This window comes from Meleagris gallopavo, chromosome 7 (genome assembly GCF_905368555.1).
Source record: "Meleagris gallopavo chromosome 7, MGAL_WU_HG_1.1, whole genome shotgun sequence".
Taxonomy (NCBI): Eukaryota; Metazoa; Chordata; class Aves; order Galliformes; family Phasianidae; genus Meleagris; species Meleagris gallopavo.
This window is the reverse complement of record NC_139410.1, coordinates 13,022,968-13,047,971: the sequence shown is the minus strand read 5'-3', so window position 1 is coordinate 13,047,971 and position 25,004 is coordinate 13,022,968. Positions and strand designations below refer to the sequence as shown.

At 39.2% G+C, this 25,004-nt stretch overlaps 1 protein-coding gene across 6 annotated transcripts in view; it reads left to right on the top strand.

Annotated features, from left to right (window-relative positions):
- Positions 1-25,004, top strand: part of ABI2 (abl interactor 2) — a 57,382-nt gene that overhangs the window by 7,277 nt on the left and 25,101 nt on the right. For 4 of the 6 annotated variants that reach the window (XM_010713510.4, XM_085227711.1, XM_010713515.4 and 1 more), the window contains exons 2-3: positions 16,734-16,901; positions 24,605-24,781. In XM_010713510.4, coding sequence (XP_010711812.1) covers positions 16,734-16,901; positions 24,605-24,781 — 345 coding nt within the window. Of the gene's footprint in view, positions 1-16,733; positions 16,902-23,563; positions 23,646-24,604; positions 24,782-25,004 lie in introns of those variants that run through there. The other 2 variants (XM_085227712.1, XM_031554178.2) reach the window with 2 other exon arrangements.

Here is a 25,004-nt window from a genome sequence, read left to right as displayed (position 1 = left end):
AGGTGACAGACAGCAGAGATGTTGAAAAACATCTGTGTGAATAGCACCTGGAAAACAGGGCAGTTATTTTTGACAGATAATAAATCAAGGAGTCTGATTATAATAATATGCAAATAAACTTGTGAAGAGTATGAATAATGTACACTGGTTTTCCACTTTTCTTGAGTAAAATCCAGGCATGCAGCTTAGTTTGATAGGTAATGCTGCTCAGTGTAACCTGTGGAATTACTGCTACAGCTAAGGCTTGGTGTTTAATGGGATTCTAAAAAAAATTGTTAGACGTCTTAAATAATAAATACTAGATGAGAATAAAAGCAGTTTCATCTTTTGTTTTTGTATGTTTTTACTTTGTATTTTCTCTGACTTTGTCTACAATGGAGCTTTATGCCCACTGTATGAAGTGTTTGCTGTCCACTGTAATCTCTTTGTATCTGATGTCTATCTGTAAACAAACAAGTCTGGGTAGCAGAAGGTAGGAAGTTATCTGTGGACTGTGTATCTCTGTTACAGTTGTCTGCTGGTGGTAACAGTTACTTTAAACCATCTCCAACTTGGGAGCACTTCTCAATACCACTGAGGGACTTCATGGAGTGAGCTAATAGAACTGTTGTGATCTGCTTAAAATTTTAATATTGCGTGTCTTTTATAGATATTATTTACATTGATTTTAGTAAAACATTTTAGAGAGACGTTGAGGTTTGAGGGGTGTGCCTCTGTGAACCTCGTGAAGCTCATATGTGGCATATTTTGAAATGGCACTCTGTCTTACTGTGGCATTTCTTGAGCGGATTTGACATCAGCTTTGGGCCTTCTTGGCATTACCTCATGATAAATGCTATGTTAAATGAAACTCACACGGCTAAAATTCTGTAAATGACACCTGTCATATAGGTTCTGTTGGAGATGGGAATTAGATGTAGGGTGTAAAGCTGTGGAGATTGAAATCTGAGGAGCTGGTTTTTATTTCTGATAAATGCTTAGAATCTTCTGTGATGCCGTTTCATTACTTACATGCCTCCTCATGCCAAATCACAACTTGCACACTTGAGCAGTCTATGTTTTTATTTATTTATTTCCAAATTCAGTTCTTTCAGCTTTAAGCAGTACAGCTCTTTCATATCTAGATCTCATACTATGCAAATCCGGGTAGGTACTGCATTTGTTTACAAACAATGTGGACAAGAGCTTTTAACCCTTCCCCTCCTCCCCCCTCCCACTTTTTAGACTGGATCTCATATGCACTTGAGGCTGTGTTTGAACACGGTCCTTTAGGGATTGTTTTCATGTTTCTTTTAGGGAATGTGGGGGGAAAAAAAGAATGATACTTCCTGTGTTTTAGGGACAAGCTGTTGAGTAAGATGGTTGGAAAACAGTGAGTTCAACAGAAAATCAATTGTCAGTGTCAAGGAGGTGAAGAGTTAGACCTTATGCAGTTGGTTGGGCATCCTGCAACATGAATAAGAGAATTGCTTGACTAAAAGCAGTTTGGAAATTTCTTCTCCTGTGCCTCTTTCTGTCTGAGTCTCCCTGTCATTTATAACATGAAAGTCTTCTTTCCAGGATAGTTTCATTTATTGGTTCAACTCGGTAGGTATAGAGATGATTTTATTTAAACATGTCTTGTCATTTCTGCAGCTCTCCGATTCAGCAGGATGTAGAGACAAGCTCTGTTTTTGCGATGGTAGTAGAACCTGCTGATTATAGTGTTGTAACAACCTATTTGGATAACTTGATAACAAGTGAATTAACATCCAGAGAATGTCAGAATGTGAAGCAAGAGAACCTTTTGTGAAATAAGGAAGTCATTCAGCATTTGAAATGTTATCTCTTTTGTGGTTGCATCTCCCTGCTGTTTCTGTTTTTGTACTAAGCGAAAGCTCAAAGCTACCCAAACAGTAATGTTGGAATTGGATGAGTAAGCAAGTTTGAGCCTTTATGTCAGAACTATGGTGAACGTAAAATCAAAGCTTGGGATTCTTCCGAACTGTAGTAAAACTGCTGAGAGAAATCTTGTGTTCTTTTGCTAGTTGGCAGTGTCACTTACTGTTTGAAGTTATAGAAATTAAAGACTATGGGATGCCACGTCATGCTGCAATACAATGGTGTTAATTAGTAACTACGTTAAAATACAGTGAGAAGAGCCTCATGACTTTATATCTTCTTCTAAACCAAGACATTGCTGGCTTTGGCAATCACTGTGTGCAGCTGGGCTGTGCTCCTGGCTGCCACGTGGTCCTTCACTTTGGCATGCAGGGCATCTGTTTTGCTGTCTCACATGCAGTAGCTCATTCTGCAGAGGTTTCTACTGGGCTGCCTTTGCAGTGCTGTGAGTCACAGAATAAAAGGTGTTGAGGGTGAAGACAGTGCGTTTTCCTTAAGCCCAGATTCATTCAAGCAGAGAGATAGCAGTCCTGCAGGAAAAAGATTCTGGTGGCTACGTGAATGCCTGTTTTGTGTTATTGTGCTTTCGTGTTAGACGTTGGACAGATTGTTTCTTTACCTCTCCAGAGGTGTCAGAGCACTCTAGCTTTTACTGTTTGCCCCTTTCCTTTTGATGACGATTGTTTTCTTAGCTCTACCAAAAATATGGAACTGTTTGCCTGGGTTTAATACAAATATATAAATCTAAGTTGGTTCTGAATGCAGTCCTTGTTTACCATACTTAATTTGTTTGGCTAGTTCACGAGTCAGAGACAGCTCTCCTTGGACTTTGAGCTGTGTGGGAGAAAAGTAGGCACATATGCCTGTAAGTTGCAGGTGTGCTGGGGTACAGTTCAAGTTCAAGGCTGGCTTTGAGGCTGCACATAATCCTTAGCAATGTGTTTTGTGGCTGAGATCTCACGGTTGTAAGAGTTTCCTGAAAGCATAAAAATATCTGATATTGCTACTATGATTGAGTATGATCAAATTTGGCCTGTATGAGCAAAAAGGTAATAGTTCTTATTTATAGGATTAATGCTGTTCTTTTACTGAGGTATTTGTGACCTGATTCAGAGTGTATAGCGGGAAGGAATTGTTTTCCTTTATTTGAGGCAACCATAATCTGTATCTGACTCTCCTTTGGAAATTGTATGTAAAAAAAGTATTGATTTTTGGGGGGAATATTGCATCTGAAAGAATTCATTAGTAGAAAAACTTAGGTGAAGATAATAATGGATTCATTTATTTAGTGGAAATTCTGAGTTGAAGTTTTATTGGACTAAGGATGTCGTGAGGGAAAAATAGCTGTACGTTTCCAGCTTCTGCTGAGATGTGTGTGACAGATGGTGTCTCATCTGTCCAGTATGAATTCTTTCTGCTGTATAAATATTGATTGGAGCAGGAAAAAAGGTGCTCCATAGCTTTGAAAAATGTATCTTTGTTGATACAAGAGTGACTAGGGGATATTTGTACAGGACTTGGGCAGAACAGCACTGGTACGTGCAGAAATCACTATTTGAATGAGTCTAAAAGGCCTTGTAAAAGTCTGTCTCTTTAGCAGAGAAAGAAAAGAAAAAGAAATGTTTTTGGGAAATAAAGTAAACATGGTCCCTGCAATAGCGTTTGTGGATTAAAAAGAAATTCCTCAGTAGAGTGTTGGTCTAGAACTAAAGCTTAGTTGTTTTGCAGAGCGATGGTCAGCTGCTCATCTTTGGGCAGCGCAGGCGCTTTATGCTGCGTTCAGAGAGGTTTGGTGATAACCAGCTGCTCTTGTGGCAGAATTGGTAGAAGCTCAGAGCCTTGTGCTGATCCTAAATAGCTTGATTGTGTGATTCTTTTTGTAAGGTAGGTTGATAGAACCATGTTCTGTGGCTGCTCTTTATACAAGGTCCTTCAGAAAGATTTTTCTTCTGGATGTTGTCTGGAGCATTGTTGAAATTGTATTTTTCAACTCCATGCGTATTAATTTTTTTAGCCTCCTGTGCTCTTGGTATTTGGTACATAAGCCACACACTTTGGGTGCAAGAGTAAGACCAGCCATGTAGAATTCATAGGACTTCCACTGAAGTGTCTGTTTCTGTTATTTTGACCATCAGTTAATGCCAGTGCTGTGGTTTTCTTGAGCGCTTCCTTGATGTTGCTGTTCTGTTACGTTTTTCCTTTGAATACAGAGTTGAATTTGTACCTTGGGTCTGTCATGTGCACCTTGCAACATAGAATTGCTATCAGTTATTATCACTTAGGTACAAATAACAGCTTTTGGAGATCTGTAAGCAATGGAATAGCAAACCTGTGCCAATAAAAGCACTCGGTTCCAAAGCATCTCCTCATGAAAAGCACTAGCATGAAATCTGTTGCTGTTTTTTTGGTCTAAGTCTGTCCTTTTTTCCTTCCGTAGGGATCAGTGAAATATTTTGATAGAAGAGAGATCATGTATTGACCTGATTTTTTTTTTATTTTCTTCTATAGAAATTGGGTAAAAGTAAATTTGGCTAATGCATTTTATCCTCAAATGGGTTTGAATTGTTTTATGCGCTCAAACATAGAAAAATAGGTGGGTGGGGATCAGGCATTTCTGAATGTCATAAACACTGAGTAACTAAATTGGCAGCAGTCGTATTAAAAATTCCTTATCTGAAATTGGTATTATTCTGAATGAACATTCAGAAAAGTGTAATCCTTCAGGCTCATCCTACTCGACGTTCTGAACCATGGCTCTTTGTAGCTGAGCAAGAAGTCCTTTGCTGCTCTTACATTTACATCTCTCAAGATCTGGCTTTTCTTTAGCAGAGAAAAAATTCTCTATGTTGCTAGAGAGAAATTCTGAAATGATTCTGTGACTTGCAAGAGAATCTTTGTGTTTTCCAGTTTGGGAAATGTAAAAAATTACCGTATGTGGAGAATTGCTGCCCAAGTTCCGTTTGTTTATCAAGTGCATTGTTTTTGTCACACTGCAGTGTGACACTTGTTAACTCCTAAAAGAAGTAATGGTGTCTAATTTGCAGATGGAGCTAGTATTTAAATTGTGTGGAGACGACTCCATTACAGGTATACCATAATTAATATGGGAGTTTAAATGCTCTTTCTTTGATCCATGTAAAAGATCCTTACACTACATTGGAAAATGGAGTTACTGCTGGCATAAAACAATCTCTGGGCAAGAAGCACTGTAATTAGTGTGAAAGTAGGTCATGCTTAGGAAAATCTGTGTAAAATACAGATCTCAGTGGAAATAATTACAGAAAACTTGATGCTGTGGTGTGAAGTTATATACTGCAGGTTGAACATAGTGTCTTTGCTTGCTATTGTGGAGCTACGTAATAACTGACAGAAGGCTTACTTCTAATTATGGAGCACGTGGACCAAAGCTGCTGGTTAAATTCAGGGGAAAAAAAAAGAGAATAGCAGCTAGTTATAGTGCCTGCAAAAATGAGGGGTTGTTTGTGTGTTTCCTCCTTATTTTCCGAGATACTGAAATTGTATAAGCATAGCAAAGTTTGAATCAGATTAAAATGGAAACTGTCCTGTGATTTTCTGTTTTGGCTTTGTGTGTGTGTGTGTGTGTGTGTGTGTGTGTGTGTGTGGTGTTGATAACAAACATAAATAAAATGGAAGGAATTTTGAAAAATGCTTATTTCTAGGAATTTACCCTTGAGTATTAAGCTGGGGCTCCTCTCTTGCAGAGATGACTTAGTTTATCAGTTGCTCACTCAAGGACTGTAGAACAGAGATGCAGAGCTTGGCCCCTCTGCAAAAGGGACTTGAATCCCACTCTCACTCTGCCAATATTGTGTTTTTTCCAATGCTATGGTAACAGGAGCAAAAGGTTGTGAAGACATTCTCTGCCAGAAAAGTGAGCAGATACAGCTCCGGGGGCACGCAGGGAACAAATCTGTTGAATGGGAAGGAGCTGCTTTTGTTCAGCACTTTTTAGAGTGAACTTTTACTGACTTTGTGCAACTTCTTTTTGTTGAGGCTGGTGGTTAGTTTAGTTATATGTGATGCTTGACTCTTTGATGGCTGGCTGGCGCTGAGTGTCACTGCCACCTGTGGCAGAGCAGTAGTGCAACAGAGGTTGGCTTTAAGCACTTGGCTGTGGGCATTGTGGACAAGTTGTTTGGCCTGTGTGCTGCATCTGCTCCCAGTCTGGTAAACCCTTCCAGTGGAGGAGAGGAAAAAGGCCTGCTGGTTGTGTGCACTGCTGTGATTTTTCAGTTGGACAACAGCGTATTTGTGTCTGGTCATGCTTACATTTAGTCTGGGGCTGCTTACATCTTTTACAGTGCCCAAGCACATGGCACTCTGCAGCACAGCTCAATGGCAGCCGGATGTAAGCTGTATAACTCATGTGGTTGTCATCTCTACCTGCCTCTTTTTTGGGATCTGCTGGCTGAATAGTGTGTATATCTTACCCTTACTTGCTGTAATTACACTCTGGCAATTACAAGCTGTCCTGCCATCTGACTAATTACACAAGCTGTAAAGTATGATGGTGGATGACGTGGCTGTGTCCTACTTAGCTTTTCTTGCTATGAGATTGTAATGTCTGGCAGTGGACACTTGGAAGCAGAACCTGCTTCTACCGCCACAGCTCTCTGCTTGTGATTAAAAATTAAAGCTGTTAGTTGACCTCATTCATCACCATGTACTGAACCAATGTCAGAATTTAATGTTGAGAGGAGAAATTGGCAAAGCTGGGAAATAACTGAAACGTTACATAAACTCTTATGTACTGGATAAGGTTTTGGGAATCTGAAATAGATGTCCTTTCCTAGAAATAGGTGATTTTTGTCAAATTTTTTGAAAGAGCACTTCGCTGATAGTGCTAAGAAGGAAAAGGTATGAATAACATTTTCTGCATAGTGGAGTGTGATTGTGGTCTGTCTCTAGTTTGTTACAAATTCTGAAGGCCACTTTGATTCTGAAAAGTGATCTTTGTGAATGTTGCAATGATGTCTTTATCAAGTAGCTGAAAAATCAAGTTTGAGCTGAATTGAATTAATCAGTGATTCTTACCTGTACACTCATTGAAAATTAAAGCTTTCATAGTGAGTGAACAGCTGTAGGACAGCAGGTGCATGAAACAGAGACAAGCCTACACAGTTTTGCTCTTTTTTTGAGGATCTTCACATCTGTGTTGGAGTACTCTCTGATGGCAGCAAATATGATGAGCTTGTACTGATATTAAAGCTGAAATTGGCCTTGTATTTGGAACTCTGATAAGTATTTTGCCTTATGAAATAGAAAATTATCTACTTCTCTCAGCTGTGTTATTGCTGAAGGGCTAACAGTAAGAGGAAGGATTCACTGATGAAAAAGAGCGGGGGCAGCTTTAAATACACATGGAGAATAGGTTTCTGTTGTTGCTGTTGCTTCTCAAGGAAGAGCTATGTTTGATGCTTTAAGGCAGTTATGAGTTACTATTAATGTAACTTAATATTAACCGTATTTTTCAGATGCAAATGCATTTGGATGCTAGCATGCTGTTCGATTTCTAGCAGTAAGTCATTTTAAACTATATTATTTATGCATTGAACAGCCTTGTCCCCTAGATTTATATGAATGCAGCATACTGAGGTTGTTTGTTGGTTTCTTTGGCACAAACAGGACTTTGGCTCTACTTTCAAAGAATAGGAAGTTGCGAGTTTTGATGGGAGCAGAACATTTGCATGTGAAAAGCTTGCTTGTGACTGTGGGAAAATAAATTCTAAATTTGATCCTGGTGTCATTTAAGGGAAGCAGAGGACATTTATTGCAGTGGTGCTGGTGGCATAGAAACAGTGGTGTAAGTGATTAGATGTCAGGGAAGCTGTGCTTGTTTGTAGCTGTCATTTATTACCTTTTCTTCTGGATGTGGCAGACTGATAGTCTTGTCAGAAATTTGAAACTAGTGGCTTAGTTTTGTCCTTCCTGGCAGCCTTGAATGCAGTACATATTTTAAAATCTGTTTTTTCATTTCAGGGATTGGTGTATCATTTCTTCCTAGCTACTAACCAAACCTACGTTTTGGGGCGTAATACAAATGATTCAACTGCAACAGAACCAGAGGATTTTATCTTAATGAGAATGACCTGATACTGACTACAACAGCTGTCTGATTCTGAGTTTCAACTAGCTTAAAAGTTAGGAAGTCACGTTTTTGATTAAGAAATTCTAATAATGCTTAGTGTATTATTAAATGTTTCAGTAACCTGAAAAATGGAGCAGCTCGATGCCAGAGACTTTATGAATGTATAAATAGTAAATTTCTCAGCTGGCATGCTTTTTATTAGTGTTCAGATAAGTTAAACTAAATTATCATCATTTAAATATAAAAATGGAAATAACCCTGTTTGTATTTATAATCATATCAGCAGAATGACCTGGCATTTGGAAATGGCTTTTCTTTTTTAAACATTGCATTTATCGCTTCCTTTCTGAATGTTGTTTGAATGATAAAATCTAACGATGGGTTTTATTATATACTTAATTATAAAAGCAGCAGCTACAGTAATTACTAAGTTTAGCCTAGATGCCAAAGTTCCTTATACAGCCTTTTAATGTACGTGATGTACTCTAAATTACTGTGTGATCTCAGATCAAAAGGTAATATGTTTGATTAGATTTAGAATATTTCAAGTTCACAGTGCAATGGCAGTGCTTTTGTGGAAGTGTATGCATTAGTAAGAGCTTCCCATGTGCTTATATTTAACATTTGCTTGATTCAATGGGTGTACAGTACGAGTAAATGAGCAAGATGGCTATCACCTTGTTTTAAAATAAACACATAAATGTTTCAGTAGACACTGCTAAAATAATGCTAACAGCAATATTTAATCTAAGTGAGTAAATACGTAGAGAAAAGTGTGTACACATAGGAATAATTTAGAGATTATAGGGTTACAACTGACAGGAAGAAAAGAACTTCCCCAACTCCAAGTACTTTGGCATTCTGGGTATACTGAAAAATAGGTTAACTGGATTTTCTTCTGTGTTCAATGTATTAATAGAAGTAAGGTTCCTCCAGAACATCTGGAAGGGAGATACTGAAGTTTTCTATTTGTTCTACGTTATTAATTTTTTTTTTAAGAGTTTTGGAAGATCTTATTTTGTTCTGTCTATTGTGCCTCTTCTGCTTTTTCATACCTGTTTCAACTTGCAGACCAACTACTTACAAGTTGTGAGATACATGCATTTTGGATAAGAAATAGGCAGATCTAGTAATGAAAGGGTAAGGGATGTTCTTTATCAAGTATGTGTTTATTGAGGTAGTTTGTTTAAAACAAAGCTATTGTATTTTTTGCTGGCAGTTACATAACTTTTTGGCATGGCTCTGTGTTGTTATTGGATTAATGATGCTCAACTTGATGATGCTCCATGAAATGTGGAAAAAGGGTCTGATCGCTTGGGAAGAATATAGGAATGTAGTCAGGGCCTGCAGGGATGCAACGAGGAAGGCTAAAGCCCGTCTGGAATTGAATCTAGCTGAAGTGATAAAGGATAATAAAAAAGGCTTCTTCAAGTATGTTAATAGCAAAAGGAAAACTAGGGAGAATGTGGGCCCCTTACTAAGTGAGGGGGGGGTCCTCGTAACGGGGGATGCTGAGAAGGCAGAGATACTGAATGCCTTCTTTACTTCTGTCTTCAGTGAAAAGGCTCCCCTGCAGGAATCCCACACCCTGGAGGTTAGTGAGAGGGTCTGGGGAATGGGAGACTTCCCGTTAGTCAGGAAAGAGGACGTGCGTGAGCGCCTAGGCAGTACTAAGGTCCACAAGTCCATGGGACCTGATGGGGTGCATCCACGTGTGCTGAGGGAGCTGGCGGAGGTCATTGCCGAACCGCTCTCCATCATTTTTGAGAGGTCCTGGACAACAGGGGAGGTCCCTGAAGACTGGAGGATAGCCAATGTCACTCCGGTCTTCAAAAAGGGCAAGAAGGAAGATCCGGGTAATTATAGGCCTGTCAGCCTCACCTCCGTCCCTGGAAAGGTGATGGAACAGCTTGTGCTGGATACCATCTCCAGACAACTGGGAGAAAAGGAGGTTATCAGGAGTAGTCAGCATGGGTTCACCAAGGGGAGGTCGTGCTCGACCAACTTGGTGGCCTTCTATGATGCTGTCACATGCTGGGTGGATGGGGGAAGAGCGGTAGATGTAATCTACCTTGATTTTAGAAAGGCGTTTGATACTGTCTCCCACGACATCCTTATAACAAAGCTGAGGAAGTGTGGGATAGACGAGTGGACAGTGAGGTGGGTTGAGAACTGGCTGACTGGCAGAGCGCAGAGGGTCGTCGTTGGTGGTGCAGAGTCTGGCTGGAGACCTGTGACCAGTGGTGTCCCCCAGGGGTCTGTGCTGGGTCCGGTCTTGTTCAACATCTTCATCAATGACCTTGATGAGGGTATAGTGGCCACCCTCAGCAAGTTTGCTGATGATACGAAGTTGGGAGGATTGGCTGACACGCCTGAAGGCTGTGCTGCCATTCAGCGAGACCTGGACAGGCTGGAGAGCTGGGCAGTAAGAAACCGGATGAGGTTCAACACAAGCAAGTGTAGGGTCTTACACCTAGGGAGGAATAATTGCATGCACCAATACAGGCTGGGGGATGAGCTGCTGGAGAGGAGCTCTGCAGAGAGGGACCTGGGCGTCCTGGTGGACGACAGGTTGGCCATGAGCCAGCAGTGTGCCCTCGTGGCCAAAAAGGCCAATGGCATTCTGGGGTGCATTAAGAAGAGCGTGTCCAGCAGGTCGAGGGAGGTGATCCTCCCCCTCTACTCTGCCCTGGTAAGGCCTCATCTGGAGTACTGTGTCCAGTTCTGGGCTCCCCAGTACAAAAAAGACAGGGATCTCTTGGAAAGAGTCCAGCGGAGGGCCACAAAGATGGTGAAGGGCCTGGAGCATCTCCCCTATGAAGAAAGGCTAAGTGAACTGGGTCTGTTTAGCCTTGAGAAAAGAAGACTGAGAGGGGACCTGATCCAGGTTTATAAATATCTGAGGTGTGGCGGCCATAGCGGTGAGGCCAGTCTCTTTTCAGTGGTACGTGGAGACAGGACGAGGGGAAACGGACATAAGCTGCAGCATAGGAAGTTTCGCACGAATGTGCGTAAGAACTTCTTCACGGTGAGGGTGACGGAGCACTGGAACAGGCTGCCCAGGGAGGTTGTGGAGTCTCCTTCTCTGGAGATATTCAAGTCTCGCCTGGACGCCTACCTGTGGGACCTGGTGTAGGGAACCTGCTTTGGCAGGGGGGTTGGTCTCGATGATCTCTAGAGGTCCCTTCCAACCCCTACAATTCTGTGATTCTGTGATTCTGTAACTTTATCCTCCATCACTTTTTCTCACATACCGAAGGTCCTTCGAAAGCACTTAGATAGACTAAGCAAATACCATCTGGGCAGTTGAATAAATGTGTGTAAAATATTTAATTACGTGTAGGGCACATTTTGTTCTGAATAACAAAAGCTTGTTGAATAACTCTGTGTCCTGCAGCTTTTGTTTTTGGGGCTTCTTGAAGCTGGTGCAACCTAGAGAGAAACCTGAGGAGTTTTGTCTGCTGGTCATAGACAAGTGCCCCTTTTGGGTTTTAATCAAGGGAAACCACAGCTGTCATATTGATTAAATGCAAAGTCTTCTTATTCTTAACATGTCACTGTTATGTTTTTATCCCGTGTATGAAGTATGAATTTTCTTTCACTAGCCAGTCTTATTTTGAATGATATCAAGGGATGCTGTGTATATTGGAGAAGTGATTATGAGATTGTGGGTGCACTTCAGTGTAGCTAGTCCCATATTAGAATACAGAACCTCAGCTTCCATTCTGACACTGAAGTACTGCTGCATAAAGCGTTACACCGTGAAGAGGATCTCCCTACCCTTAATTTAAAAATAAAAAATATTAAGCTCAGAAGAAAAAGTTGAAAAAAATTGTCACATTGATATTAAAGGCAACAACTGGTGTTCTGAGAATTGAACTCACAGATCTAAACTTTTGGTCTCTAAGAGCAGAATTTGTTGTGTAAGTCTTGTTAGCTCAGCTGAAAATTTTGCACTTCCAAGCTGATGATGGTCACTGGTTGGATAATCACAAATGTTCGGTACCAGGGGAGAAAAGATAGCTACAATGGCCAAATACCTTGTCTTTTAGTACTTCTCGTGATACACCACTTTCAGACCTCTCCTAATTAGCTTTTTCTTGCTGTCTTTCTAAATTTTCTCATGGTAGCATTTCTTGTTTTATCTAGTTAGGTTGATACTGAGTAAATCTTACTATAGTGCTCGTGTTGCCTCCATTCTTAGTTTCCTCCTAGTATTTCTTTCTGCACTAAAGCTGCCTTTATGCACAGAACATTCAGGTTCTTGCAGTGGCCTGCCGGGTTTCATCACTGCTCTGGATGATCCCACTTTGGGTTGGGAAGATGCAGTAAATTCTCAGTCTCTAGTCTTTCTTTTTTGAGGACTGTATGCATTTAGACTTTCTTTTTGCTTTCATATAGCTTATTTATGTTGACATTTTGTATACCATACTGCTTTTTTTTTTTTTTTCTCTCACCCTGCCTCATGCTTTCTGTTCAGTGTTATTTTCTTCTTTGCAATTGTTATACGATTGCTTCTATAGCACCAACGTATTTCTCTAGGCAGGAAAAAGGCCATGGAGAGGTTTAATTCCCGAAGGAAAAGGATATCTTGTATAGTCAGCAGTCCAGGCCATTTTGTGTTCAAATCTGCTAATGTGATTGTGCTATGTAAATGGAAATTTCAGGGTGCCTTGAAAAAGTGATGCATAGGCATTGCATCCTGCAGTGAAAAACGGTCAGCTTTGCTCTTGCTGCTGGTTGAATTTCACATCCTTTCTACCACTAGCACTTTGAGTTGAACACTCTAGTATTTAAAAAAAAATAAAAAATAAAAAAATTCTGGTGAAGATTTGTATTGTCATTCCTGAAGAGTGTTAGGCTTAGTTTGGACTTGCATATTGAAATGGTAACTATTAATGACTTTTTCCAAGCACGTACCGTTGCACCTTTGCTGACTGAATTTGTAGTCTAGGTTGTAGCTCTAAGGCAGTCCATCTCATGTAATATATCAAGCTTATAATTTTGTTCTGTTTTTCAAGGAAGCCAAGCAGTATATTAGTAGTGGGTCCTTCCTACAAACTGGAAACTTTTTCCAGGGATTACTGGGCTGGGGCCTCGGTACTGGGTCCTGCTCCTGGTGCAGTGGGGCCAGTGGCTCTTGTCAGCAGGTGGCACATCCTCCTTAGAGAACTCTGTTCTGAGGGAAAGCTGAGAGCTGAAGGGAGATACGCTGTGCTGTGGCTCCTTGGGGACTGCCTGGGGTGGACTTTGTGGGGGAGAAGAATGCTACTAGGATGGATGCTGAGTTACTGCTTGCAGATTGGTGATGGCACAACAAATGTTGATGATCCAGAGGTGGTATCTCCTGATGATCCAGCTGTGATGCTTAGGTATCTTCTTAGCATTGCTTGCGAGATGAAGCTGGAAGTTCAAGGAAAATTCAAACTTTGTGTCGGAGAACTGGGGACTCTGTATAATGGCATGTGGAGCAAATCATATTTGTTCAGATTATCAGCCAAACACCTAAATGTGACTCTCAATCAGAAGGGATTTTGTGTGTATAATGGATCCAGATGTGTTTGTAGGTTTTCTTTTGAGAAACCAGTTCCTTGTTGAAAGGGTGTAAATGGAAGTGACTTGAATTTGGGTATTAGGTGTACATCAGTGGAAGAACTAGCTTGGACTTGGATTTATATTTGTACCTCTTGAAACAGTAAAACCATAGCAGAGGCTCATAATTTCTAAAATGATAGTTTGCCTTCTTTTTGTTCTTAAACACTTTGGCTATTAATGAAGCAAATTGTGCTTGCTGGCTTCTACTCAGCTATTCTGGATGTAAAGTGCACTAATGTAAATCAACAGTTTCTGCTTCTATAAATAGGCTTCGGTAGCAGCTGCAGAGCAAAACTGACAAGCTTCTGGTCATTTTTATTATTGCTATTCAGAAGTTGTTTGAATAGCTGTGAAAATGTCCTGTGGTGTGTGTGCTCACTGACGTGGTATTAGCAGGACGAGCTGAGGTTACGAGTGGGAAGGGAGCACGTTTCAAATGCTGATGTGTGAGAGTCGATGCAGAGAGTTCTGTATTCCTCTGTTTGGGAGTCCCTAAGCTAGGTTTGGAGCTCTTTTACATAAAATATATGTTACCCAAATGGCTGAAAGTCAGCAATTCTTAAATGGGGTTTGGAGATTGTACTTTTCTAAGGGCTTTATGGCCAGATGTGAGCCATTACATGCATCCTTGCTTAGAGACCATCATAATATTGTGCCCTGAGAAGGCATAATAAGATGATGACCACCCCTCTCCCAGTCCATAGGAGCTCTGCTGCTGCTGTCCTCATTTTGGGAAGCAGAATGGAAAGTGGTACTAGTGGGCCAGCAAGGAGGAGGAATGTTAGCAGGTTGACCATTGCCATGACTAGATGGGCACAGGGAGAGTTTGCAAAGAGTACTGAATATTTTTGGGCATTTAATTAAAGTCCTATGTTTGTGTATGTGTTGTGGTATTGGTATTTATTTATTTATTCCTTGAAATCTTTCTTTTGAGGATCTTAGTGCAAGGTCTGATGAAATACTTTGTGCTACAAGAATGACTTTTCTGTAATAAAGGTTCGGTTGCTTTCTGTGCCGCCTTAAAGCATGTGTTGTCAAATGGATGATAGATTCAGCTTGTGCTGAAGCATACAGAATTACTTTAATTTCCCTCTCTAATAAAAGCATGTTTCTTGAATCTTGGTACTCAACCTTTGTAAAAAATATATAAAGGAAAGGAAATTGTAAGATAGAGTATTGTACAATGGCAGGTTGGTGTAATGAGTGGCTTCCCCCAGGGATCTGGCTTGGGACCGGTGCTCTTTAATTTCTTTATCAATGGCATCGATGACGGAATCGAGTGCACCCTCAGCAAGATTACTGACTACACCAAGCTGAGTGGTGCAGTTGACATGGTTGAAGGAAGGAATGCCGTTCAGAGGGACCTCAAGAGGCTAGAAAGATGGGCCCGGGTGAGCCTGATGAGGTTCAGCACGGCAAAGTGCAGAGTGCACTTGGGCCAGAGGAATCCCAGACATCCATACAGACTGGAAGGAGCGGTCCTTGAGAACAGCCCTGTGGAGAAGGACCTGGGGGTCTTGATAGATTAGAAACTTAACATGAGCCATCAATGTGCCCTTGCAGCTTGGAAGGCAAATGGTATCCTGGCTCCATCAAAAGAGGGGGGTGGCCAGCAGGGACAGGGAGGTGATTGTCCCCCTCTGCTCTGCTCTTGTCAGGCCCCATCTGGAATACTGCGTCCAAGTGTGGAGCCCCCAGTACAAAAAAGACAGGGAGCTGTTGGAGAGGGTCCAGAGGAGGGCCACGAAGATGATCAGGGGACTGGAGCACCTCCCCTACGAAAGCAGGCTGAGGGAGCTGGGCTTGTTCAGCCTGGAGAAAGGAAGGCTGTGGGGTGACCTCATTGCAGCCTTTCAGTAACTAAAGGGAGCCTACAAAGAGGAGGAGAATCAACTCTTTGAAAGGGTTGATAACAGCAGGACAAGGGGAAATGGTTTTAAGTTGAGGGAGGGGAGATTTAGGTTGGATGTCAGGGGGAAATTATTTACAGAGAGAGTGGTGAGGTACTGGAACAGGCTGCCCAGAGACGTTGTGGATGCCCCGTCCCTAGAGGTGTTCAAGGCCAGATTGGATGGGGCCCTGGGCAGCCTGGTCTAGTGTTAAATGGGGAGGTTGGTAGCCCTGCATGTGGCAGGGGGGTTGGAGATTCATGATCCTTGAAGTCCATTCCAACCCAGGCCATTGATTCTGTGTAGAGAGCACTTGTCATGCTACTTTAGCAACAGCATCATTGGCCTGTAAAGAGGACAAAAGATGACTGAAGTGAAATTCACTGTATCTCTAATCCTAGCAAACCAGGAACTGAATTTTATTAGCGTCTCATTTGTGTGTTTTACCATTGGATTAAGCTGTATTCTTTATGCTGAGTTAGGTTCTACTGATGTTAACTAATTCTAGGAGAAACGCTTTGAGGACTAGGCTTTTAGCTAATTAATTCTCATGGTAGTTGAAATGAAATATGTTCTTATATATGGATCCTCTGGTTTGACAGCTTAAATATTTTAAGTGCTCTTCTAGAACTGTGGGTCATACTAATTCTTTGCAGAAGAAAATACAAGTGAAAATGATCAAAACATTCAGAAGAACAAGAACTTATATGATTCCATCCACATTTGAATTCAGCTACCACTTCAAGGGAATAGTAGTAATTAATTCACAGTGGCTGAGTTCTTCCATTTTTAATGACTATTTGTGGCAATAGTGGGATCAGTATAATTGAAAGAGATGAGGAATATGTACAAAGTTTAAAAGGGAGCCTGAATTCTGTAATAGGAACATTTTCTTGTCTCATTGGATAAATGAACCAAATCGCAACTATAAAGAGCATTAAGTATTTTGGAGTGCTTTTAAATTTTTTATGAAAGTGTGATATAAGAAGCTGTGTGCTAAAATCTTAAAATGTTCCTAGAAAAGATCAACATGTTGTATACTATCCTAATTCCTTTTATAAAATACCGAAACTGTTAACATACAAAGTTAATGTCTTTTGTGTAGTGGAAAAAATGTAAAGGAGGAAAAATGGTAGCTTTTATGTACAGTTAGTTTGAATTCTGTAATTCATTGTTCTTTAAAGAAAGGCAAAATGAGTTAATTCCATGAATCTTTGTGTGAGAGACTTACTGAATAAACCTTTTATTTCTGCTTTCAGTCAGCAGATAAGCAGCGAGCCCTAGAAGAAACCAAAGCCTACACAACCCAGTCATTAGCAAGCGTAGCCTATCTGATCAACACTTTGGCAAACAATGTTCTCCAAATGCTGGATATCCAGGCATCTCAACTTCGACGCATGGAATCTTCAATCAACCATATTTCACAAGTGAGAATTTTTTCCTGATTTTTCTTCTTGTTGTTGTTTTCTGTTCTTGAAACTGTACAGCAAGTCAAACTCTCAGTGTGCAACTTACCTGACATTTTGTGAAGAAGAAAAATGGTTAGATTTAAAACGAGGGGATGCATTTCTCCTAGTATTAAATCTAGGAATCGGTGTCTGTGTGATTTTTATGTTTGTAGTATTGTGAGACCAGTTTATTGTTTGGAGATGGGTTTGTTTGTTCTGTGTATGAAGTAAACAGCTAATGGAAAATTCAGAAGATTATGTTAAGAGATGGATTAACCTTTCCAACTCTTGTTCGTGACTTTCTGTATGCAGTATTGAATAGCTGCAGGTTCTTAAAATAAATTTGAAAAAGTGAAATAGATAGTGGAAAACAATACTTGTCTTTCCCTTTACTTGTTGCTGTCATACTGGTGGCATCTGATGGCAAAAGCACGTGTGGCTTTTCTTAATTCGTAATGGAGTAAATAGATGGCAAAGTTAATATCTCAAGTTTGTATATGGCTACAAAACGCCTGTCATTGCAGGTTTACTGAGCAGCAATAGAATGGTTTACTGTTATCAAGAAGCCATGAATGACCACACTGATGAGGAAGTTTTGATAGCAAATCTATAATTCCTTCTCAGTTTATTCTTGTTGGAGGTTTACATGCCCATGATGGATTAAAAAGAGGAAGAGTAATGATACAGAACTTTGTTTTTCTACTACTGTAGAGTTACTTGATTTCCTTACTGAACTGTAAAAAACACCCAACGGATGAGTTAAGTGTATTTTTATCAGTAGGTCAATGAGAGTGGGTGGATGCAATCCATTAACAAGAAAATGTTGTAGCTGGTTGCCATGTTCCTTTATGGTTACCTTTTCTCCACCTGAGATTCATCTTCTCTCTTGTGGATGATCGCTCTTACAGTTCTCCAAAAGTTGAAACTGTGTCTGTAAAGTAGATTGAGATTTGTTAACCTGCTTGTGCTGAAAGCGTTGCTAAAATGGCGGAGAACCAGACCAGCAACATTTTGTGCTCTCTTAATGAGCTGGAATTTTTAATGAAGGGTCAGATGAATTCGGAGCGGGTACAAAGAAAGGGGCAGCCTGAATTTTGCTTCCTGGTGGTGGTACGCTATTTGATGGCTTCTGCCATCTCATGTGGCTGCATCTTTAGAAAAAAGCTGAGAAGTTTCATCTCTTCTGCTGCATACTTTTTGTAATCCATAATTCAATTTTTTTTTTTACCCCGGAAAATGTCACAAGTAACTCTGATGCATGTATGTATATGGGCTATGTACATGCTGTGTCTGTATGCTGTGTATTTCTGTTAGGATGTCAGGAAAAAGTTTTTTACAGAGAGAGTGGTGAGGTGCTGGCACAGGCTGCCCAGAGAGGCACTGGATGCTCCATCCCTGGAGGTGTTCAAGACCTGGTTGGATGGGGCTGTGGGCAGTCTGGTCTAGTGCCAGATCTGGAGGTTGGTGGCCCTGCCTGGGGTCCCTTCCAACCTAAGTCATTCTGTTATTTGGATGTGTGTATATACTTGTGTGTGTGTGTGTGTGTGTGTGTGTGTGTGGTGGGTGTGCCTGTGTGTATGTATACAGTTTTTAGGAAGTTGACAGGTATTTTGGCTATTTGAGAGCCTACCATGGGATACAGAATAAAACTACTTGAACTCAGTGGATTTTCTATTTTATAGATACATTAAATACATTTGTCACACAGTTCCTGTAAAGCAATTCTGGGGAAAGGTTCATGGCATTTTTAACTTTTTCCTTCTGAGAACCTGGATTTTATGCAGGTTGAGATGTTAGATCGCATGTTTTGTCTCTTTTACAAAAGGCATGGTTACTAAAAATGGAATGCTAAGTTATCAGTAACTGTTACCTGGTACTAGTGTTTTTTAACAGCTGAGGCTCACAGGCTGCATTTGTACAACCAAGCAAAACTAAGTTTTTCTGAGTTTTTTTTTCTGATTTTTTTTTTTTTTTATCCATATGTAGGATGCTCCCCAAATCTTCATCGAAGAAGTGATATCAGAAGAACAGACACTTGTATGAAGTGTGCTAGTCCTAGGAACTTAAGACTAAGTTGCATTTAATACCCTCAGAAATGGGTCCATCCGACAATAGTGATGTTGTATTATATTCTCTCTTAATTTCAGTAGTTACTTTTCTTGAGAAAATTATTTTTGTCACAGTTGCTATGTAATAAATAATTTCAGTTCAGTAACTTTGACTATACTCCTGGAACAAGTCAAACATGTGGAAGATTTCTTCCATCTTTTTTTTGTTGTTTGTCGAGTGATGTTAAACACTTCATGGTTTAATAATACCTCATGGCCAAATTATCATTTCTCTCTGACTTGAAATGAAATCAGTAGCATAGAACAGATTGGTAACTACCATCTGCTCACATTTGGCAGTGCATTACTGCACTAATACTTTGGTCAGTACACAGTGAGATTTAAATTTAGAAAACACTAGTTCAAGTTATGATAAGTAGTTGTGTAGCCCTGCTTTTGATTTTCATTCAAAATCCTGCATATGCTCAAAGAGGGGAGCAAAACTGTTTGGGTTTTAGTTAAAAACAAAACAAAAGCAAACAAAAAAAAAAACTTCTTAAAAAGTGCCTGTTTTGCTTAAATGTAGCTCAAACTCAGAGTCGCAATAACTTCAGAGGATAAACTATTCTAGTTCTCTGTTCATACATACATTTGTAGAATGCAAATTTATATCACTTTCTGTATTGCCTTCTAAATGTCAACTTAATCAAAGAACTGAGATGGAAACTGATGACCATTTGTGGATGTTCAAATTGCATATAGGTCCTCAATAAGGAAACCATTTTAATGAAAGTGATTAAGTCCTGTTAGTCTAAAATCTAGATTACTTTGTTTTGGTCTGAAGGCTGATGAATCTATCTGTTCTTACTTGCTTTCTTGATCTTTGTCCAGTAATAGATAACATGCATTGTTTTATATTTGAATAATTTCAATCCTAAATACAGATCATCTGTATTAATATTTATACTCATTAGAAAAAAATTATGTTAAAATTTTTTCAAGTTAGCAGATGCTGTGAAAAATCATCTCCAAATTCTTTAAAGTAATTTTGCAGATTTTTCAGGTTTTACTGTTTGTATGATTTGGTCAGATTAAGTTATAAAATACTCTTAGTGAAAAAGTTAAGCTTTAAAACTATTCTCTGCTGGTAATAATATAAACAAGTGTTTTGTCACAAAGAGTTCAAATATAGTAAGAGTGATGTGTTGTCTCCAGTGGTGCTGGAGGATGGAGAAACCTGCTTCATCCTCTTCTTGTAGAATTTGTCTCCCATGGTGCTGCCAGTCACGAGTCACGCAGTGAAAGGATCACAGGCTGAACTCTTCTGTAGTCAGCGCGTGGTGCTTGGTTGAACTGCAGTAGTGTGCGTGAGCCAGGTGGTCTCTGCATGGAAGTTCTCTTGGATCTTCCACTGAGCTGTCGGTGAAGGCTGGTAACTGTTTTCAGTTGTCTTTTTCTTGTGAATTACATATAGCCAGACTTTTCTAAAAATGGCAAATTCTAAGAATAGACAGACTTCTCTGAAAATGGCAATGCAAGTCTAATTTAGCCTAGTAAATTTTACCAGTTTAGTGGGTAGGTAGCTCTTCAGCATCTTAGTATCATTATGACCTCTTACTGTACAGAATACATTTAACTTATGTTGAAGCAACAAAGATGTCACATTTCTGATGGCAGTTTTTCATTTTAAAGTAATAGTCCAGTTTTCAAGCTAATTTGAAATAAGATAGTTAGGATATATTAAAAAAAAAAAAATCACCAAACAACTTAGCATCATTATGCTTAAGCAGCCTTTTCTTAGAAGGTGTTTTTAAAGTGTATTTTAAAAGCCCAAACAGACTGACAGTATATTGATAATTGAAAATTAGGATGTTTTGAGTAGAGGAAAAGTTGAAGGCTGTGGAGACTTTTGTTTCCAAAATTCGACAGCAGATTGGGCTTCCAATGTGCTAGCTTAATATTCTGGGAAATTTCATTCACAGCAAAAAATATTTTTCAAAACTCTGAGTTCTAAGTAAAGTGGTGAATAATATTAATTTTGTTTTTCTCCTTAAGCCATTGATTGCCTTTTGCAGATGTTATGGAGGGTATTTGAAAAAATGGTAATGATGAGTCTAATCTCTAATGAACTTTCTATTATGTAAATGCTTTAGCCTAATGGAGTGATGAGAGGAAAAATGCATAACACTATCAGGAGTTAGAAATTTTTTATCAGACAATAATATTTTAAATTATGGAAGTACAGAGTATATCCCATCTGCTGCTCCTGTCAGACTTCACAAGTTTGGTGTTCTGCTAATCCAGCTATAACCCCAAGTAATGAAACACACTTTATTTGTCGTGTTCTTGGAGATTTTCTGAAGAGGATCATTTGAAATTGATGCTTCTCAATAGAAGTTTCTATGTCAGTGAATAAACATTCTTTTCGCATTCTTCTGCCTCACTTAAGGGATTTATGCTAGTACTGGAGACAATAATTATCTGTGCTGTAGATAAATATTTTGATTTTCTTTAGTAGCAGGTTAATCTCTATTCTTTTTTCTATTAATCAAATAGCTTAATGTTCTTTTCTGCTATTATACAAATGTCTTAAGATCTTATAATTCCAGTAGTCAACTGACCAAGAAAATGAAATTTTTTGAAAAACCTTCCAACACAATACAATTTGGGGTGTATTTGCCTGAAGTGGATGCTGTTTTAATGAGCTTAGTCATCCCATTGCTGCTAAAGATAAAGGAGATGTTCTGAATCATAATGCAAAAGAACCCTGTTAGATGAACTTCAGGTTGTAATCAGATTTTATGCTTTTTGTTGCTTGTTACTGAAGTTGTGCCTCATTTATCACAGTAGTCCTTAAGGAAACTGAATGTTCTTACAATTCCTACTTAATTATTAATAAAACCCTCTCATAATTCATGGAAACAAGTTTCCACAGTGCCAAGATGCTGTCTCTACAGTAACATGTGCATTAAATATCTTCATTCACCTTATGTTTGTAGATAATTTTGTAATATAATACTAAAAATGCATGATTAAGTTTGCAGAAGTGATGCACTTGAAATGCAGAGAGTAAGAAAAAAACTTCTCAACGCTGTGCTGAGTTACTTTATCCGTTTTGTAGATAGAAGCCAAAGCTCTAAGAACGTAGCATCTAAGGTAGAAATAAAGTTTTGATTCAGAACCACAGACTGTGATGTTGCAGTACATTTGAAACATTATATAGCAATTGAGAGGCAGTTGTTCCGGCAGCTGGGGTTGTTTAACTTTTCAGCAAATGGGATCAGAGGCCTATGAGACAAAGAACATAAAATGTTTCTGTTGTTTCTGTGCTTCTCTAGTGTCACGTCTAGATCATGTCTCACACAGATGAAGTCTGAGATAGCAGAGGAGAATGGAATTCTTCTGTGGTATTAAACATGAAACTGCCTTTCAAGTTGTTACAGATGCATGCAGTTAGGTTATAAAAACCAAGACAAACAAAACAGACAAAACAGTTTGTGCTAAGTCTCCAGCTGCTGAGGTGAGGTTTTTGTAGACCATCTCTTGGTATAATGATGATGTGAACCTCTCCCTCTGCTAAACTGTCAAAGTGAGGGTTTGGCACAGGGTAGGGACTAGAATACGTCAGATGAATAGTGGATTTTACCCTGATGCAAAATGGTACTTTTTTCCTGTGTTGGATTGGAACATGTGCATGTGCTGTTTGCTCTGGTGCCGTAAGCACTGTATGAGACATGAAGAATCTGACTCACACTGTTGCCTTGGGGGATGGTATCTAGACCTGGTCATCCCAGGAAACTTCAGAAAGGACTTTGGCAAAATTAGTTGTGGAGCAGCTTAATTCTTAAATTAAGCTTGCACAAACTGTGAATTTCTGTAAAGGTTCATGTGTTGACCAGATTTGGGTGGGTTTATGTAAGGGTGATGGAGAATGTATCCCAGGTAGTTTAACTGCCCTAATAGATTTCCAGTCCTTACCCAATGAACTTGAGCTTTCCAAAGACAGGATTCCAACATATTCCAAGATTGAATAGTCTATTTACTTGGTAGCTTTGTTTGAAGAAATGGCTGTGCCGCTTTGGTAGAAGCTTTATTGCTCTAGGCAGGTGGTACCAGAAGTGGCAGAAATGGACATGACTGAAGCAACTAATACAGCTTTGTTTAGCTAAGGTGCAAGATATTGAAAATAAGTTGCTGGGAAATAATAGGTAATCTTGATAGATCGTAATTTAAACTTGCACATTATGCCTTGAACATTTGGGGAAATTCTTCTCTGGAAAGAATTTGAAGAAACAGCTTTTAGGAAGTGTTGTTTGTTTTAGTGGGAGTTTTGTATGTTTGTTTTGTTTGCTTGCTTTTGTTTGTGTGTTTTTTTGTTGCTCATTTGTTTTATGTTTTAGAATTACTTTCATAGATAATACAGATATACAAGATCATTTTTACTGCTTCTGTTATCCTTGGCTCAAGCAGAAATTTAAAACATTGTAGCCAACCCTGCTGTTCCAGTGCCTGCCCGCAGAAAAATAAAATTCAGAAAACTTTTGTTATGAAAATAATTTCTCATTTGTACCTGTTCCTTCGTAATTGCTACAGAGCATTTGTGTTGGCTGCAAGAAGTCTCTCCGGTACCATTCATGATCACAAGAAATTTTATGAATGATGAACAATATTGATGGTAATTCTAAGTGTTTTCTCACTTTAAGCTGTCACTAAAATGTTCACATCTGTGAAATTTTTTGTAGGCAAAGTTGTTTTGTCAGCAAATGATGATGATGATGATTTTTTTTTGTTAATGCTGCATGCAACTCTGTGCACCTTGCTTTAAGAGGGTTGTTTTTCTCCCTGCGAGAGATGGGTTGTTTTTTTTTGTTTTTGTTTTTGATAACGTTCTTTTTTTCCTTCTCTTATTAAAATAAATAAATAAAATTCAAATACGTGTTTTCAAAGAATTAATTTTCAGTAGGACCTTATTTCTGAGGTAGATATTCTCCTGTGGTACTCATGGTATGATATTTGTGTTATGGGAAGGATGGCTTTTCTGTGCAAGACTTACCATTCTAAATGAAGGCACTGGGCTTAGTGACCTAAAATTTCACCATTGCTTTTTGATGACGACTTTGTATTGACTGAAGTACCTTGTCTGATTTGTCTGAGAGAAGCTATATTCTGCTGTATAGCTACCAGTGCTAGCTTAGCAAACTCTCTTAGTGTGAGAAAAGCAGCTTATGGTTTGTTTTTCAGGTTGTAGAATTTCAGATTTGAGAAGATATCCTTATGCTTCATCTCATTGGAGGGTATTTCAAAGAACAGCTGAGGAAGCAGTTGTAGAATTAAAAAAGATGATTAATAGAATTGTATAAATCAGTGTCAGTAAATTCATTGGAAATAAAAAATATTTTGCTCAATTGTTAAGAATGAGAGTAATAGAAAATCCAAAGAACTTGTGGCCATTAGTGTAGGTTTGGAGGTGACAAGTTCAACAGTAAATCAAAGATGATGTAAGCAAGTATATGTAGTGATATGTTTAGCACAGTATCAAAACATTGGAACTGATTTAGAGTATTTTTTTTTTTGTCTACTGACTCTGTATTCAAATGCATACCACTGTTAGTAAATACACTGCGTCTTTTGTAGACGGTGGACATTCACAAAGAGAAAGTTGCTAGAAGAGAAATTGGTATCTTGACTACAAACAAAAACACCTCAAGAACTCACAAAATCATTGCACCAGCTAACTTGGAGCGACCAGTTCGCTACATCAGGAAACCAATTGATTATACAATTCTAGATGATATTGGACATGGAGTGAAGGTAGGTGATATTGTTAAAACAGACAAACTGCAAATACTTTGTCTATGTGTATTTACAAAATAACTTGATGCTTTTCATGGTAATATACCAGTTTCTCCTTGCCTGGCCAGTGTGTCTATAGTTATAAGAGGAGTTCTGCAAGACTGCAGTTAGTCTTTCCCCTTCCCTGTCTCCTTGAACCTCACAACTCACTGAATCTTATTTCTGAGGATATTTGGAACTG